General features: G+C 41.5%; 1 protein-coding gene across 5 annotated transcripts in view; it reads right to left on the bottom strand.

The window, feature by feature from the left end:
• MAP4K5 (mitogen-activated protein kinase kinase kinase kinase 5) overlaps positions 1–17,818 on the bottom strand; it is a 71,168-nt gene that overhangs the window by 24,999 nt on the left and 28,351 nt on the right. For all 5 annotated transcript variants that reach the window (XM_075503970.1, XM_075503969.1, XM_075503973.1 and 2 more), the window contains exons 4-15: positions 11,192–11,282; positions 9,946–10,010; positions 8,710–8,765; positions 7,435–7,482; positions 7,298–7,340; positions 5,496–5,568; positions 4,436–4,567; positions 3,865–3,927; positions 2,459–2,540; positions 1,704–1,820; positions 1,266–1,344; positions 149–207 (exon numbers count right to left, since the gene is read on the bottom strand). In XM_075503970.1, the coding sequence (XP_075360085.1) occupies positions 149–207; positions 1,266–1,344; positions 1,704–1,820; positions 2,459–2,540; positions 3,865–3,927; positions 4,436–4,567; positions 5,496–5,568; positions 7,298–7,340; positions 7,435–7,482; positions 8,710–8,765; positions 9,946–10,010; positions 11,192–11,282 (908 nt within the window). The remainder of the gene's footprint in view (positions 1–148; positions 208–1,265; positions 1,345–1,703; positions 1,821–2,458; positions 2,541–3,864; positions 3,928–4,435; positions 4,568–5,495; positions 5,569–7,297; positions 7,341–7,434; positions 7,483–8,709; positions 8,766–9,945; positions 10,011–11,191; positions 11,283–17,818) is intronic.

Genomic DNA, 17,818 nt, shown 5'->3' with positions numbered 1-17,818 from the left:
TTTCTTAAAAATGTGGCAATTGTCTGGGGACCAAGAGTGGTCTTCTCATGACTTTATACTTCAGAGACATATTCCTTACAGCTGAACCACAAAACAATGAAGACACCATGATTTTAATAAATGAAAGAAAAAACAAACTTGTCCTTACCATTTCATCCCGAGCTTCTGTTTCTTTCCGTAGAGGGGGCTCAAACTGCAGCTTATCAACTACAAAACATGACATTTTCAAATTTAATACATACAACTTTATACTAGTGCCCTTTCAATGCTTACAGTGAAACACATGTTGTAACAGATCTAAATATTATGTACACAACACTTAACTTGCCTATAAAATACGACCATCACTTAAATATCTGCGTTATTGTCTAAATGCTTACATTTGCAGATACGAAACCCACAGGAAAGAAGCAGACCAAAAGTAAATACGAAGTCATTATATGAAAGTACACTAAAACGTAGCTACATAACCCGTGTTACATTTAATGCATGTGAAAGAGAAGAAAAAGGCTTTTTAACAGCAACCTTCCTAAAAGTGTGATGTATGTGATGCAGAGGAGCAGACAGCATTTACACTACAAAAGATGTTTGACCAGACCTGGAGAAAGATCATTTCTACCCTCAAAATTTCAACTTAAATCCAACTGAGTAGTGTATTAGTATTGTTTTTAAAAGAAAAGAAAAGGTTATAGTAAAAGAAAATGCATGATGTTAGCACGCACCCTGGTCAGGACAGCTATTGCAGTCACAAGAGCTCCATCAGGGTCAAGAAAAGGTTTCACTTATGAACTTGAAACAATGTGCAGCCAAACACAAAATGCTACATTTTTTCTATATTTTCTCATCACAGCATGACACCCAATGACACTCATGTGAAAAGATGCCCTCCTAATTATCAACTCACTCTCATTTTTTGATGTTTGCAGGTTATTAGTGGTTTTGCTGTTTTAAGTAAGGCTGCATGGTCTGACAGAAGTCAGAGAGCTGAAAGGCTATGCTGGTCATGCGAGGTTTCCACATAAGCATTACGATGCAGCAATGAGATGGAATGAAACAGCAGAAAAATACGCAAGTTTTAATTTTGGTTTCGGAATACTATTATTGAAGATTCATGTGTATGTGCTGTTTCTTCTGGTTTTGTTTCTCCAATGTGCCAACAGCGGAAGAGACTTTCCAGAGTACACAGCAAAAGAATGACACCGACATCCTCCATCGGTAGGAGCAAACCAACACCACAAAATGGGCAAAGCACATCAGAAACTTACAGTTTATCTCCGATGCCGTTCTTTCTGCCCTAATGTTCCTGTTTGTAGAACGAATTGTATGGCGGATAACGGAGTGAGGCTGCAAGGGTTATAAACGGAAAAGCTGAGAAAAGTCGCGTGGCTTTGTGGTGGATCTCAATCAACAATCAAACCAACAAGGAGAAAGAATAGCTGTGGCAGTCACACACTGCAACATGCACCGCCTTTCTCCTAGCCTTGCACAACCCGTGCGCAGGGTCCTTCTATACACCCACAGCGTAAGTGTGACAAGCACCGTGGCAGTATTTCCTGGCTTCTCCTGCATGGTAACTCTAAAAATGGAGCTCTAAAAATGTTGGGGCAGCGCCTCTGTCAAATTGCAATCTTACATTCCCAAAGCAAAGCAAGGTGTTTAAACCGGAGTTTTACCTAAAGACAGAAAACAAAAGATGTTCTCACCTCAAAATCATCATCATCGACTTCACTGTAGTGTGTATGGTTGTCAGGATTATTAACTTTGTCCAACAGCTCAACTGCTAAAGATCTTGAAAGACCAGGCTGCCCTACAAAGCTATGCTAGAACCGCAGAAAAGAACAAGTTATAACATGCAACTGATATGTAACTTTCATCAACAAACATCCAATATAGAACGTTACCGAATTTTGGCTGCTTTCTGGGGGCTTGGGTATTTCTTTATAGACGCCTTAACGGCTAGACTTTCTAACCCCTCCATAAGCATAGAAACGCCACGCTTTTGGCCACTTGTGAATTGAAATTAAACTCTGAATCAAACAATTACACCTTAACTTCATTTTTTACATGAGTAGTTCACTCGAGTTTAGGAAGGCAGAAACAGATACATGAAAAGCTGCTAAATACATCAGTTTTCTATTTGGGTGACAGGAAGGGTCGACATCTGCGCAGCTGTATCTAAGAGGCTGAGACACCCACTTGCAGAAAGGACAAGGCTGAAGACAGCACACGAAGCAAATTTCTGTAGTTGTTCCTACCACAAATCATATAAAAATCTTGATATTGAACAAAATCTTGCTACTTCCTGCAGCTGACCAATCTCTCTCTCCTTCAGATTTCACCACCCATGTTTTAAGATCAGAGAAAGAAAATTGTTCCAGTTTGGTTTCCTATTGATCTGCTGCTCACTTGGAAGCCAGAGATCTCTTACTGATGTCACTAAATGTTCCAAGTCACTTACAGAAAGGAGTCTGTCTGCTGTCGGTCTCTTCTTTGGATTTTTTGTAAGTGCTATTTTGACAAAATTATGGAATGTTGATGACCTTAAAGAAAAATGAGGGTTTATGTTTAATTTTTCAAGAAGATATTTTTTATTTTAACACAGTTACAAAACAGATTACAAAAGGGTGTGCTAAATTAGAATGTCGTCCAGGTACCTCATCTCAGGTTTGAATAATTACATTTCCAAGTTAACAAAATAGGAAAAAACCCATTCGATTCATGGAACTTGCATGGAAAATGTTTTGGTACAGAAAATAAACCAAACACGTATGGTGCTATTTCAACGTTTTCCAGTTTCAATTGTTACGGAATTCGGTATTGGAAATAAAAATTGTGAATTATGTACCCAGTAAACCCTCAAAGTCTAGGTAAACCTACAAATTTCACTGTTCTTGGCTACAGGTAGGAAAATAAAATACAAAGTTCTCAACAGAGACTCAACTTACTCTTTAAAAATGCTTTATTGCTATTTTCAGAACACCTTAGGTGACTCTGTCGTATCACCTCTTTTTAGATCTGAATTGTGACCTGATGTTATGACTGGACCTACAATTTTTCAAGCGTTTTTCTCGCAATTGCATTTGTGTTAGTATGCCTCCCTGGGGACAATATTAGCCCAAGTCAAACCTCGTTACAAAACACATTTCCTCTTCTAGCCTTAGCATCTGAGAAGGTAGCACTGGAGAAGTGAAGTGCATTGGCTGGGGTTACACCGAGCAGTTTCAATGCAGGAAACACGCACTTAGAAGTGTTTTCTCCCTTCGTCTAGCACACATCTGCCCACCCAAACACCTCAAGGTAAAACGACTGTACAGCAGCAGCAAAAAATCCTGCATACCAGAATTGTTTTGAGTCTCATAAATAAAATGTTAGTAAGCGTGGTACAAAATCTTGCAGGCACTAGGAAGGTATCACAGGTTAAAGAAATCATGAAAGGATTAAATGATTACCTGTCCCACTGACAGTGGCAAATACCCTATAATAGGAATTAAGGGGAAAGGATAAAAATTCTTCTTCCTAGAACATACAAAGAGGATCCAAGAAGGGACGTTTCATTTCCCTCTGGATCACTGGCAGGGATAAATTTGCATAGGTAGGGCTGTCCTGTCCTTTACTGCTGGTTTTCTGCCACGCCAGAAAATGCCCGCTTCTGGACCTTAACCCTCTCTTCTCGTTTGCTTTCAGACACCTATAAAAAACAACTAGCTGTTTCTCAGTGAAACTTCCTGTAAGCAAAATCACTTCTCAAGTTCCAAGTTGAAAACTAGCACACACTATTTTTAACTGCCTCCCTTCTTCAATAATGACAAGTACTGTTTTCACATTATCTGCAAAATATTGAACAAAGGAGAGGGTTTAACCTACCATTTTGCTTTTTCCTTTAGCTTTGGCGGTTGAAAATTACTTTTTGACATTAAAAACAAAGCCCTAAAGGTAAAGAAAGAATAATGTTATTATATGGTAAAAAATACTTAATTTCATTCCAATATCTAAACACTTCAAATTAATACTTCACGGTAAGAATCATACTGGTGAAACTGGAGTATAGGCTATACTGTGTTAGAGGACAGACACAGTAAAGCTGTTGATTTTCTATCTTTAAATAAGATCTTTTTATTGCCATGCATAATCCTGTTAAACATAAGGCTACAGCTTCTCTAGTGATTTACTACACCTGTTCTTATTCGCAGTTGCTGTTGACACTACAAAGTTGGGGTTTTTTAAATTAAAAATTTCAATGATAATTTTAATTCTAAATTTAAGTCAGTAGCTTCAGATTGATGTCTTAAAAACAGACACAGCTCATGCAGAAAGTAGATATTTGATGAAGGAATCCTAGTGTGAGTTTCTAGGCCTGAGCTACGGAGAAGGTTAAACTCTATCTACTGGGACCGAAGGGGATCCTGGAGATAAGCAAGATCCCCAGCCAGCAGACCTCATCGGGTGAAGATCAAACATGGGCGGCTGAAGCTCTGCAAGTTCAATCGCTGTTATGCCAACCGCCCAGATATCGCAGAGCTGGTTATATCCACCGTTCTTCTCCACCGCTGCAACTTCTGGGGCCATCCTTTAAAAGCAAAGGCATTGTTCAATGAGAGCACCAGCCGCCTCTGAACAGTGCCCGAGCGCGGGAGGCACAAAGCACATCACATAACCGTAGAGCAGAACCCCCCCCCAAAGAGCGTAAGTCAGGGAAAAGTCTGATGTTGCCCTCCCCTCACCCGGCATGAGCGGAGAAGCACACAGAGGTGACGTGCATTGCCCGAGGTCATGGGCTGGACAGCAGCGCTAGGAATAGAACCAGTCTCATGATTCCTGGTGAAATGCTTTAATGACCAGATAATCTTCCTGCCCTCAGTCCTCCTTCTCCAACAGGATAAAGAGGGCAGTGAACAATTAAAAGCCATTGTCTGGATTAAGCTGTACGTACATGTTCCGTCTATACCAAGAATACCGCCCTAGGCATCTCAACTGCATCACAGTAATGCCAGAAACCAACAGCAGTTAAATTTGCATATATAATCCAGCTCAAGATTTACAATGATATATTTGCATATGAAATGCTGTCTTGTACAGACATTAATCAGTAGAGACAATTAAAAGGTAGTTTAAAATCTGTTGTTCTTAACAATTCTTTCTGCACAGAAATCGAAAAGACGTTGTTTGGTTTATTCACTAAAAGTGTAAGAAGCTACTGAGAACCTGAATGACCATTGGGTATGCAGAAAAAGGGGAGAATGTTCTGCACTAATAAACTTGGGGGAAACAACAGCAATCCTGCCTCAAATATCAGGTAGCTTGTGTTACAGCTACAGTCAGGGCTTCCCAGACTTTTACCCTTCAGGCATTTTACTTGGAAGAAAGGAAGAATTCATGCAATTGCTATATGTATTTAAAAATATGTGTGTATACTTCAGTGCGTGTATTTTAGAATTCTTGGCATAAATACAGACTAAGCTTTGCATACAATCATAGCAATCCAAGTAGTTTATTACCAGTAAGGGGTACCAATAAATGATTTCCTCTTCGCAATGGTGGCTGTTATTTTTGCTGCTACACCAAAGTCAGCTGGAAAATAAAATTATCATAGACTTAGAAATCTCATTTTAAGACCCCAATTCTACTCTGGGAAGTATCATATTATGAAAGAACAATCATGTTTCTCATGCAAATTAATAATTCATTAAACTTCAACAGTTAAAGATTAATAATGAGATCAGCTAATGTCTTCATTGACGTGACTTCAAATTGAAAAGTTTAGTTTCTACATACAGCTCACTCATGATCCTGTTCCTCTCCTAGCTATTTTTCCACCTCACAATACAGCAACCAAGCAACCGCACAAAATTTAGTGGGTATTCAATTTAATATTCAAGAGGAAAAATAGCATCATGCTTTGGAAACGGTACTATTTCTGTGTTACTTATGGAGGAACTGCGGGGGGCCATCTGTTCTCATTTCTGGAGACTGTCTAGGGGACAATAATCCTTTCTCTCAGAGCTGCAGATAATCAGGCGGTCTTGCAGAGCCAAAAATCATTTACATCCTTTTTATTTTTATTGCACGTGTAGTATGATAGCTGGAGGATAATTGTGGGGAAATCTAACTAGCTTAGCAGGCAAAAGGAAGGTATCAGTGCGTAACCCAAGTTTAATGCAGTTAGTGGAATCTCCAATCAGTTTCAAGGTTTTACTCTTTTTTTTTTTTTTCCTTCCTTAAAAAGCCATACTTTCCTAGCACAGCACTCCTGGTTCACCACAGAGGAGTAAACGTGTTGAACCACACCGCTTTTCTGAAGGGCAGCGATGCAGCTAACGCACAACCGCCCTGATTCCAACACCAGGCACGGTAAGATGATGAGCATCCCATTCGTCTCCCAGGATGTCTGCTCCCTACTTCCTGCAGAGCCCTAACTACATGGAGACTTCGCTGAAGTGAGGCATCAGACAAGCAGCAAGGGGTTTTGAAGGCAGCGCACTCGGGTAACAAGTCTGTTTGTGCTGCGCTAAATGCAAAGTGTCACTGGAGGAAGCCAGTCATACAGATCTCATCTGAGTTTTCATCTGCAGACCTCAGAGCGCTTGCAAAGCAGGAGAGTTTCCTCTTCTCCACCTGCGTGGAAATGCCCAACATCATACACTGGGCTAGAGAGGCAGCCAGGATCGGACCCCGCTTTTCCACAGGCTGCCAGGCTCAGGAGATGCTGTCTCACACAGTGGATCCTTGGAGGCTCCGAGGGAAAACTGCCATTCTGGCTAGGAACAAACACGTTGATATCCAGGGAACCCCAAGCTGGCAAATTCCAGGGAGACCTGGGAGGCTTCAAGGCTTGCTCATTGAAAAAAGAAATTATCTGTAACTTCCTGAGAGAATGCAAAACTTCCCATCTCATACGTACACAAGCCCATGGATACACATTTTCTGTTGTCAACTATTGCCCCAAAGAAGAATTAGAACATCCTACAGTGCAACACAAAAATGTTCATGCCACTGAGAACAGTATCTAATAAAACTGACTGCAACAATACAGGAGATCTGCTGTGTCATGCTTTATCATTTGTAGCAAGCTCAATCTCTGCTGTGCATGTGCTGTTCAACACAAAACAAAGTCTTACAAAAGCTGAATATTCTTGGGAGGCATCATTTCTACATTCTGGTTATTTTTTTGTCTTAATGGAATGATAAAAGTAAAAGGCAACTTGCTAAATCAAAGTATCCTAGCTGGTACTGTAGCTTTTGATTGACCAAATTAAAATGTTCCCATTTGCTGTCTTATTATTAAATTCAGGCAACTTACCTAATTTGACATCTCCATGGTCTGTTAGTAGAATATTTGCACCCTAAAACATAATAAATAGAAAGTTAAAAATCTTTATCAGGAGTATTTTTCTGCACTAGAAAATTTAACACAAGTTTCTCAAAGTTCCAAGTTACCTTTATGTCTCTATGCATTTTGCCCTTCATATGCAAATAAGCAAGACCCTGGAAATAAAAGAGACAACGCGTCATTTTGCCATTTGTTAACATACTACAAAGCCAGGCCCATTTAATAAATTTAAATTACTCAATGTATTTTATTTGAAAGTGGAGAAATTTGAGATTTACAGGTAAGAGGTACACTGGGTTCTGTTCCTCATCTCTCCCAGCCCCAGCCAATATACGTGAAGACTCGTTTAAGCCAGTCACGGTGTAACATTTTACACAGATATATGTGTCTTTTCAAAACAAACCTCAAGATACATCACCTATTCCCTTTACTAAAATTAACTATATTTTTGAAGTCCTGAAGGTTTCAGCTAGCAGGTGTTTAGCCTTTAAGCTGCCCTTCCAGCAATACGAGTCCCTGCAGTAAGAAGAGATCAGAACAGATAATTCACGGGTCTACACCCCTGCCTCTGGCAGCAACCAGTTCAGCCACGGCTTCAGGGAAAGGTGTGCATCCCCGTGATTCTCTCACGTAATTATTCATGGATACACAGAGCAGGGAAAGAAAAGTTCCTTTAAGAAACAAGCTGCCTGCATCATCTTATCTTGTATTTCTAGTTATTAGCAATCACAAAATGAAAGAGAATTTTAGTCATCTGGGTGCAGTATTTTTCCTCTACAAATTATTAGAATTTACTGCCACAGATCAAGCAGGCAATTTAAAATGTGCCTTTTTTTTTTTTTCCTCCATTACTCAGCCACTTACCCTTGCTTACTAGGTACTACCTGTTTTCTGCAAGGAGATTCAAAAATTTGTCCTAAACAACTGCTACAGTGAATCACCGTGATAGAACAATGGATGAAAATAGCCCAGATAACACTGTGGTCACGACCTGCGCAGATCTGTCTTCCACAGTTTCTCTGAAACCAACAGGCTCACCGAAGAAACGGGAGCAGGGCGGAGGTTCGGTATTTTGGTCCTGCAGTGGGATCCACAGAGACACCTACTCTTGCGTAAACTCCTTTGCAAATTACAGCACAGAAGCAGCACTGTTCTGACAATGATTTTAAGCAAGTGTTTGCACTACGTTACTGGAGTTTCTTGCTAATTTTTATTTACAATACGGAAACTCCCAGATTAACCCTGGTTAATTGGTTTCAGCTAGATTCTCAATGCTTACAAGTGTAAGTGATGGTACTGCAGCGCTTTCTGAAATCGTCTTCTGTATCTACTTTCTCTACATGGAGCAAACACTTTATTGTATACCTGCAGAAGGACAGTACCTGTAAAGTTTCTCTGCATACGTATGCAATTTGCAACTCTGACAGAGGTCCTGTTACTGAAAACAAAGATTAAAAAGTGTGTAAGTCTATAATATACAACACATAAATAACATTGTGAAGCAGCCAAAAAGTGGTATCTCCATGCAAAACTTAAAAGACCGATTTTACACGAACTGTATTTTACATTGAGCTGAAAAGAGGGGTTAGTTTGCTTGTTTACAGAAAGGCTTTCTGTAAAAAAAACCCAGCACAATAACAGAAGACAATACCCACAGCAAGAAGAAAACCTGTTTTGACAGAAATCTAATCATCATTTCACAAGTGACTTTGTAGTAAAGTAATATCTGTATTCCGAGGAAGGTAAAAAAACAATAAAAGTGACTTCTGCTAATTTTTTAATATCAGAAATGGCAGTGTTCTATACTAGAGGCCTATGAGACTTGGAATTGTTTTAAAGCTATTTGTGCTAACTGGCTGAAAAATAAAGCAGAAAGAGCTCTGGTATTCGAAAACTCCATGTTATCACTTAAAGGCAGAGCAAGTCCCCAGACCACTTTTCCAACAACTCCAATAAATCCTTCTGCAGAATCAACAACTCTAGATGAAACCTCAGAGGGGAAAATAACAATAAAAAGAGTGGTACAGCACTGCACAGGAGCAAGAATAACAACTCATTTCTACCCTTTAAAGATCAAACGTAGAGATTTCCCAGTAAAAACTGCTTCCTCACACCACGTACAGTCTCCATATCCAATTAGCGCGATTTCTGGTTGTGAATATTTTTAGAGGTCTTTTTTCCACCCCTTCAGAAAGCAGATAACCTGCTTCTGCATGTGGCACTCAGAGACATGGGCCGAGAGAAGCCAAGACACAGGCGAGCTCCCAGTGTACAGCAACTGCAGCTACTGAAGAGCTCTCCACTGGAATAACTCAAGCTCTTTGGGTCAGTCCCCTAAGCATCGTGGAGAAAAATAAACGGGGTGATGATTAAAAAATAAAGTATGTTCCACCCTAGAATGACAGGGTACTAGCCCAAAATGACGCTCCCCATATTTGAGAAGCGCTCTTCACAAAATCTGTTGACTGTAGCTAAAAACCACTGTTCATGCCCTAAGAAAAAACATGCGCAGTGCCCAGCCAGTACCAACCGTTCCCCGTTAGTTTGCTTATTATTTATTTTTCTTCTTTGCAGAAAGCTTCCGAAAGGTACAAATGTTAACATGAGTTTCAAAGTACCATGGTAAATGTCTTGGAGGGATCCCCCACCGCAGTATTCCATGCATATCCACAGCTTCTCACGGCTATCAAAAGAAAGTTAAAACACAGGCATCAGAAGCTGATTGATTTGTATACAGAACACAGTTAATAATGATGATTTAAAGTATTTTCTATTGGTCTTGATCACTCTTTGTTAAAAATACACATTCTGATACATGACTAGCAGTTACACATTTTACATGTTGTTAATAATCTCAACATAAATTCTCACCTATCAAAATGAAAATTTTATGCCAAACTCACTGAGAAGCCTTTAAACATTATCAGACCTAAAAGGTGTTGCTTTAACTCTGACCTCCTCACTGCAATAAAGAACATGTAGAAGAAACACCTGAGGCTTATCTGCTATCAGCAAGATTACATTAGATAAGATTGATACTGCGAGTTTAGTGTGTTAAATTGAAATTACCTAATTTATACCTAAAAAATTTTCACGGCCTCCAAAAAGGGTACTGGGGGTTTGGAAATTTAGCCATTTTGTCCCAGTTAAAGTCCATTTGGGCTGTGCAGATTACTTAAAAAATGCGGCCCTCCAAGAAATCTAAAGATGAAGCCTCGTAGAAAAAGACCAAACAGGCGAAGTAGTGATATATATTTCCACAGAGCCAATTGATAAATGGCAAGAGTTCCACAGAAATGGAAAATATTCCCCAGCTTTCTGTATAACATTTAACGTGTGCACTTGAAGATGCAGCCAGCTGGCATCACCTTGTTTCTGCCTCTCAGTACGTTGCCTCTGTTACACCAGGATTATGAAAAATGTTATTACCAGCAGCTCAGATTTAGTGTTTTGCTCTCACAACTCACTGGCTATACTTCTCCAGCACACAAGACTACCATTAAATAAAATATCTAAAAACAACTCTACTCTAGATAAATAATGAGCTCGTTTTATATTAGAATTGATAAACTTTTAAAATCTGCCCCGCAAGTGAGTAGGATTGGATATGTTGTAAGAGTCTCTAGGGGAGAAGTTTCTTTCTGTTCCTAGTGATAAAAATATTCCAGCCTTTTGGCCAGCAGAGAAAACAAAGTATTAGTCACTTTTCTTTTTTTTTTTTTTTTTTTTTTTAAAGCCAACTGGGAACCAACGGGAATTCAACCTAGAGAAGAACACTGAGAGAGGATATTAAGTACTAAACCAGACTGAGCATTGTCTTAGGAAAGAACCAGCAGAAATGCAGGTATAAAAAGTGGGGTTTACCTGAGATAGCTCCCAAAATAGGCGACTATGTTGCAATGTTTGCATTCTTTAACCATATATATTTCTTGCTGTATCAATGAAAAGTCGTCTCCTGAAAAACAGGAAGCAGCCACAGTTACATCACACCCAACTGAACGTTCAAAGAGATCCGAAGGTACCCACATAACTCACAAAAACAAGCCATGGACCTGGATAATTGCTAAGCCCTTCACAAGGGCTTTCCAGCACACCAGCCTGTTCAGCAAGAGTTATCTGCATACAGCACCCTTCCACTTTCCATCCTTTATTACAGGCTTTGCATGAGACACCCATATTTCTTGAAGATCAACAGAGAAGGGCTGGCCTGGTGGCCTGAACACGATCCATCAGTTAAGACAGCTCAGCATGCCCCAAGAGTGCTTTGAAAAGGAAGCAAAGGGATCCCGCGGTAGGATGGGAGCACGTGAGAAAACGCCGGAGCAGCCCTGCTGTAGCCGTCAGCCCCCCGGGGACACGGTGCTCGCAGCACAGGGGCCCGGCGACAGAAGGAAAAATCGCTGCAAACTAATTCCAGAGTCCCCTGCCTGAAACGAGAAGAGATCACATACCGTAGGCTCTTTATTAAAAGTATTTCATTTCAAAACGACTCTGCTAGAGCATATGGCCTGCACGCCCACTCAGCCACCGCTGACTCAGAAGAGAAGCACAGAGTCCTCAACACAGACTGCCTTGTTATGAGCGCGTTTGTGGATGAGGACAGCTACATAAGCACATTTGCACATCCTAAATATCCTTTGCAAAAAAAAAGAAAATTCTACTAAAAAATAGATTATGGCGAGAGCAATAGCCTCGCATGTTTCTGCCTCTAATTTAAAAGGGTAAAAGCTGTCATAAATTTAAAAAAACCCAATTATTTTATAGATGCAATGAAGCAAACTGAAATATCCGAGAGCTAGGGAAAACACTGGTATACTTTTATTAAATCCCATTGAGAGAATTTCCAAACAGAGGACGTTCTCCCCAGAATCTCGAGCTCAAACACGGCAGCTCTGCTCCCTGAAGCTCAGGGCAGGCTTACACCCAGCCCAGCACCGGGGCTCCCACGGAGGCACGCATCAGCTGGCTCCGGAGGATCGGCCTGAGCAGCAGCGACGTATCAAACAACATCAGCACGGCCGCCAGCCTCCCTCTGAAGAGCAACATCGCAAAAATCAGCCTATTAGGCCATCCTAGACGTGTGCCTGCTTTGTGATCATGCATATGTACACATCGCTACCTTTGTTCTTCTTCTGGCATGAACAAAACTTCTGTAACAGCTTGCAAGACATGAAAGACTAGAATTTACATAACGATTTTAGGTTTTAGGTAAAATGCTGCTCCAGACAGTATGGTAGCTACTGTGTTTTCTCAAGGAACAAATTGCTTTGTATGTTTATTTTTGTTTAAAGTTTCACTAGTAAAAGCTATCCCCTACCATCAGTCAGGGACATGCAACCCAGACAACATGTACTGCTTTGTACTGCTCCCCTTAATTTATATGATTTTTGACAAGTCCAAGAGGTCTCAAGCACTGCTGTAAATTCTCTTTGGATTCTTCACGTGTTTATTTAACAAGTAACAGCATAGCTAATATTTTTAATAACCTCTTTCAAAACAGATGGTTTTATTTGCTGGGCTTTGAAGCAACTTCCCTGAGCGACGGTGTCACTGGTGCCCGCAGGACCCACAGCAGCCAGTACTCATGTACAGCCCCACGGCATTTACAATCCCTTTGGAAACCCTGGCTCTCCGGACATACACCGGTACGTAGTGGAGCAAAAGAAGTGCAAATTTGCTATAACCATTTCCAAATGATCACAACCTTTACGTCTCAATGACTACTAGACTTTTACTTAAGAAAATAACTACGAAATACAAAGGTAGAAGGGAACACACTCCTATGAACACATCCCTGACAGATGTCAGTAAATCTTCAAGGGCTTCTTGAAGTTGAATTGTACGGAGAAACACTTCACCGGGGCAGGAAAACATTAGTAGAAGAGTTTCAAATGTCAAGAGTCTTTTTTTAAACATAAGTAGTATTTTTTTTAATAATGAGAAAAAGAAAAGGCAACATGATTTCCGTAAACTTAGCACAGATTTCACACTGTGCTTCCTTGCTGTATGGGTTACCTTTCAGCTACAACTTTGCTTGAATTCATGCACCCTGCCTATAAATGATTACTAAGAACAAAGGATTTCTGAGTTTGAATCAGAGGGATTCATTCTTCCCATTTCTCTGACAAAGTTCCTGAGGGAAATTGTTGAATGCCCACAGATAACCAACTGGAGCATTTTAAAACTGCAGAATTTTTTCAAGAAAGTCCAATCTAAGCAAGTCTGAAGGCACAAGCCTCCCACCCCACCCCACAGAAGGTACTGCCTTTCTCTAACGCTACTAGCTGTCCACGAGTTCAGAGTATCGAATGCCAAATACCCATGCTCTCTTCTTAAGCTGCCATCTTCAAATCAAGCCACCTTTGAGATGTCAGAAGCAGCATTTCAGAACAGGTAGCTACTGTCACATGTGAAAATCATGCTTAAGAAGCTTTCCCGTAACAGCAAAAACTTGTCGGCAGCAGCCGGAATTGCCCAGCGATAGCACATCGACCGGGCTGCCTAGAGCAAGAGGAATGTCAGTTCTAGGAACTGTGACTAATGGGGAAAAATTGAGGGAAATACGGTGATTTGGGCTAGAAAAAGACTGACAGTAGAAAAGATAACCTTCATGCACATAAAAGATATCAGGGAAGGGGGAAGAAGGGATAATCCGTTCTCCAGTTTTATGATAGGACAATTAGCAATGGGCTTAAATTGCCTTAACCCACATTCCCTGTACAGATGAAAAGCTTTTCCTACTGGGGTAACAACGCAGCACTGAACTCGAAGGGATGGGAAGCTGTGAAATTTCCCAGCACTGAAAAAAAAAAAAGAAAACACTGAACAAGTACCCATCAGGAGTGACTCAGGCTGGTCCTGCCTGTAGCAGAGGGAGACAGAAAAGATGACCTCTTGATTTGCAATTAATAAATGAAGAATCTACGCAAGAAATGGGGCTACCTACCTATTTCTTGAAGACCAACAGAGTCTTCTCTTACCTACAAATGGGGTTACCTAGGGAAAAAAAGGATCTGGAAGAGGAAAGGGGGGTGCAGGCTGAATACAGACAAGGAGCTGATAGAAAAGTAGCAAACAGATGGAAAGAAGAGGAGTATCCATGAGAAAAGTTTGGCTAAAATATGTAGAAAATGATTCTGAAAGATTAGACACAGAGATAGGAGAGAAGATGTATAGTCGTTCAAAGACGACAAGAATGAATTCAAAACAAAGGAATTCAGAGTTTCCAGGCAGCTGGAGTATTAATCTTGGCAAGAGACACTGGAATAGGGCAAAAATTAAATATCCTTGGATAGCACAAAAAAAAAAAAAAGAGACAGTAAGACAAAGAATTTGTAGAAAATACTTCATCAAGAGGGAGACAGTGAGATAAAAAGAATTAGATCAAAGGTGACAATATATCCATACAAAGAGATTTTCATCTGTTTTAGTCATCAGAGATTGCTCGATGCTAAATAACACGGAATCGGAAAAATGTACTTTTTGTCTACTCACATGTTTGCAATTATGGCTTATGTGGCATGCTGAGCAAAAACGCCGTTTAGGGAGCTGCTGTAAATCACACGAGCAGCGTGGTGAGTCACTGCAGCTTGCTACTATTATGTAATTTTACCTCTGCAGCGAGACACACAGGACACAACAGAGCGTTACAATGGAATATTCTCCTCCGATCACTGCCCGCGGTCGAGGCTGCTCTGCTTGGCACAACCAGCTGCTTATTCTCCAGCACAGCTGGCAGGGAGGAGACTGCTGAAACTTGCAGCCGTATCATCGTGTGATGCGAGCCGATCAGATTTCAGAAGCTAAGCAAGGTAAGGCCTAGTAAACTCATGATAAATCCATATTTAAATGGGAGATCATCAAGAAAACCGACGGCCCATTAACACTTTTGAATTATTCTACTTGCAGACGCTACTTCTCACCTGCGTGGAACTGGCATGTATAGATGTCCTGCCAAGTTGCCCTAGATGGAGAGTATGTGTGTGTGCCGGATCCACGTACCCGACTCTGCAGCACGGGAAGGCTCTGATGGCTCTAGTGCCTATCACACAGCGCTATTAGGTCTTCTGAGCATGCCTGACCTCGATGGTTTTTAAGCAAGTTTACTCCTGGTCATATTTTCACGTGCTCCACTGACTGCTTTGAGTGGTCCCATCCTGCAAAAAGACCCAGGGCCACTTCTCACAACTCCTCCTGGGTCAGCTGTGAATCACTTTAGTGTCCAAAAGGCTCCTCAGGGGAGAAATTCATAGTTACTGTTTTAAATTGGTTTATTCTGCATTACTTCGGTGCTGCATCACAGGGCTGATGCTGTGTGGGAACAGAGGGAGGGAGGGACAGGCAGCGTCCAGGGCTCGCACACAACTGGGAGGAGGGAACTGACGGCATTTGGAGACATTCATGGTGTCACCAAAGGGTGGGACAGAAGGACTTATTAAAGGGCCAGACCTTCAAGGTGCCAGCCAGCCTGCCAGCACTCCTGCCCCGAGCCAGTGCCCTCAACATGCAGTCCTCACGGGCCCCAACACGCCATACGGACACGTCGGGCTGCCTGGCAGGAGGCATGACGTGCACTCCAAAGCCTACCCGCCAAGCCTCTCTGGGGGGCTTGACTGTAGATACTTTGCAGACCTGGGATTTTTAACACTTTAATGAACATTTGTTATTTAGAAGCAAGATGCTGTTTAGCAACAGGACCAGGTGGACACTGCTGCACGGGACGCTCAAGGATGAAGAGCAGGGTCACATCGTTGCTGAGGAGCCCAAACACTCTCACTGTACTCATACAACTTGCCCAAGAGACACTCGCCTCCTGAGTAAGCAGAAGCAACCATTGCCTCTGCTGCGACCATTCCTCAAACGTTTTTATTTCAACAACCTGAGTTCCTGAACAAGGAGAGAAAGCCCCACAGGAGCGACAACTTTGCAGAAACCATTCACCCCAGTATACAAACTCCACAGCCCAGCAATACCCACAGGTCATCAGTTCCTCTGCGTTGACTTCCAGACATCCCCACGCTCCCCAGTTCTCAATCACTCACTCCAAACCACTTTCCTGAACCTCGTGAGGGTTCAGTCTCTGCTCATGAAAGGGATGGCTTTCCCAAAACACAGGGTTTTTTTCTTAGATTGGAGTTTTGCTGCCAGTCTTTCCCCTCTATCCTCACTAAGTTTAACTCCCGAGACATTTTCCAATCCCCATTTAGATAGCTTGACACGCAATACAACTGAACGACAGCCTCAAGATGTTTCTGGGGAGGTGGAGAGGATGCAAGGCATTACTGTAGTATCCCATCGCGTAGCTCTGACACATACAAAACTGCTTTCTTCACCACTCTGCAGACCTGCATTGCTCTTTACCAACCATTTTGAAAACTGAGAACAATCCTTTTAAAGTTTCACATCTTTAAGAAGGGGAATAATTTAAACTGCACTCAAGCATCTGAGCTGTTTTATCCATACCTCTTTTCTCAGGATTCAAGGAAACCTGCAGTCTGACAGAAAGAATTTAAATTCCCCAAACTTGAAGCTCAGAAACTTGATTCCAAGCAGGAAACAGCTATTTGGAAACAATGATGTTTCCACCAGCAAATTTTACTGCCAGGCATCTAGCTGCAACTGCTAACCACCGATGGTACTGATTATCTCTCCACCGATATAAAATATTACTGATGGCAACGCGCTGCCACAGCAGCACGAGCTCTGCAGTAAGTAGCACACAAGCATTTGGAGTGACACCAGAAACAATTTCCCCGTGTATGTTCTCTTCTGCCCTGCTTGGATCCTATTTACGAGCAGCCATGTCAACATATAATCTATATTCCTATTCCTTAACCCTTTCATCTCTTTTCCGCTCTCCTTGCCTTATCTACTTACTGTTGTACATCTCAGCCTGTCACGATCCCATCTTTACTCTCCCTTCTCACCACTGCCATCTCACTATTGCTATTTTTCTTCATGTATTTTACCAAACGACGTGTCCTCCTAATCCACCCCTTCGCAACCTGCCTTCACCCAAAGTGCCACACTCTGCATTACCTTCCAACTAAAACGTGTGATCTTTCAGCTTCTTTCCTACTCATAATACTTCCTTCCCCCACCACAACCCCTTCTGCTGGCCTTCTTCATCCAAGAAGCTCTGTGTTGTAAGTGAAAGCTTACGCTACATGGAAACATGAGCTCACCCACTCTGGATACACACATTTCTGAAAGAAGAATAGCAAATTATAAATGCATTATAAGCACGCAAAGTAAAATTAGACCAGAAGTTAAATTTAATCAAAAAAAGTTAAATTAAAGTTAAATTTCAAGAAGTTAAATTTAATCAAAATGCTGGGCACTCTACATTGAAGACCACGCTGCCTCTGTTTTGCTTTGTGTAGGCTCCCCAGGCAGGCTGAGCAGCTGTGCGAGTCTGCGGCAGTACCACGCAGGACACGGCACGGCACAAGGCGATGTCCAGGCTTTAACGGCTCCGGCACACTTGGAAGC

This window comes from Mycteria americana, chromosome 5 (assembly GCF_035582795.1).
Source record: "Mycteria americana isolate JAX WOST 10 ecotype Jacksonville Zoo and Gardens chromosome 5, USCA_MyAme_1.0, whole genome shotgun sequence".
In the NCBI taxonomy this organism is placed as follows: Eukaryota; Metazoa; Chordata; class Aves; order Ciconiiformes; family Ciconiidae; genus Mycteria; species Mycteria americana.
This window is presented reverse-complemented; position numbering and strand designations above follow the sequence as displayed.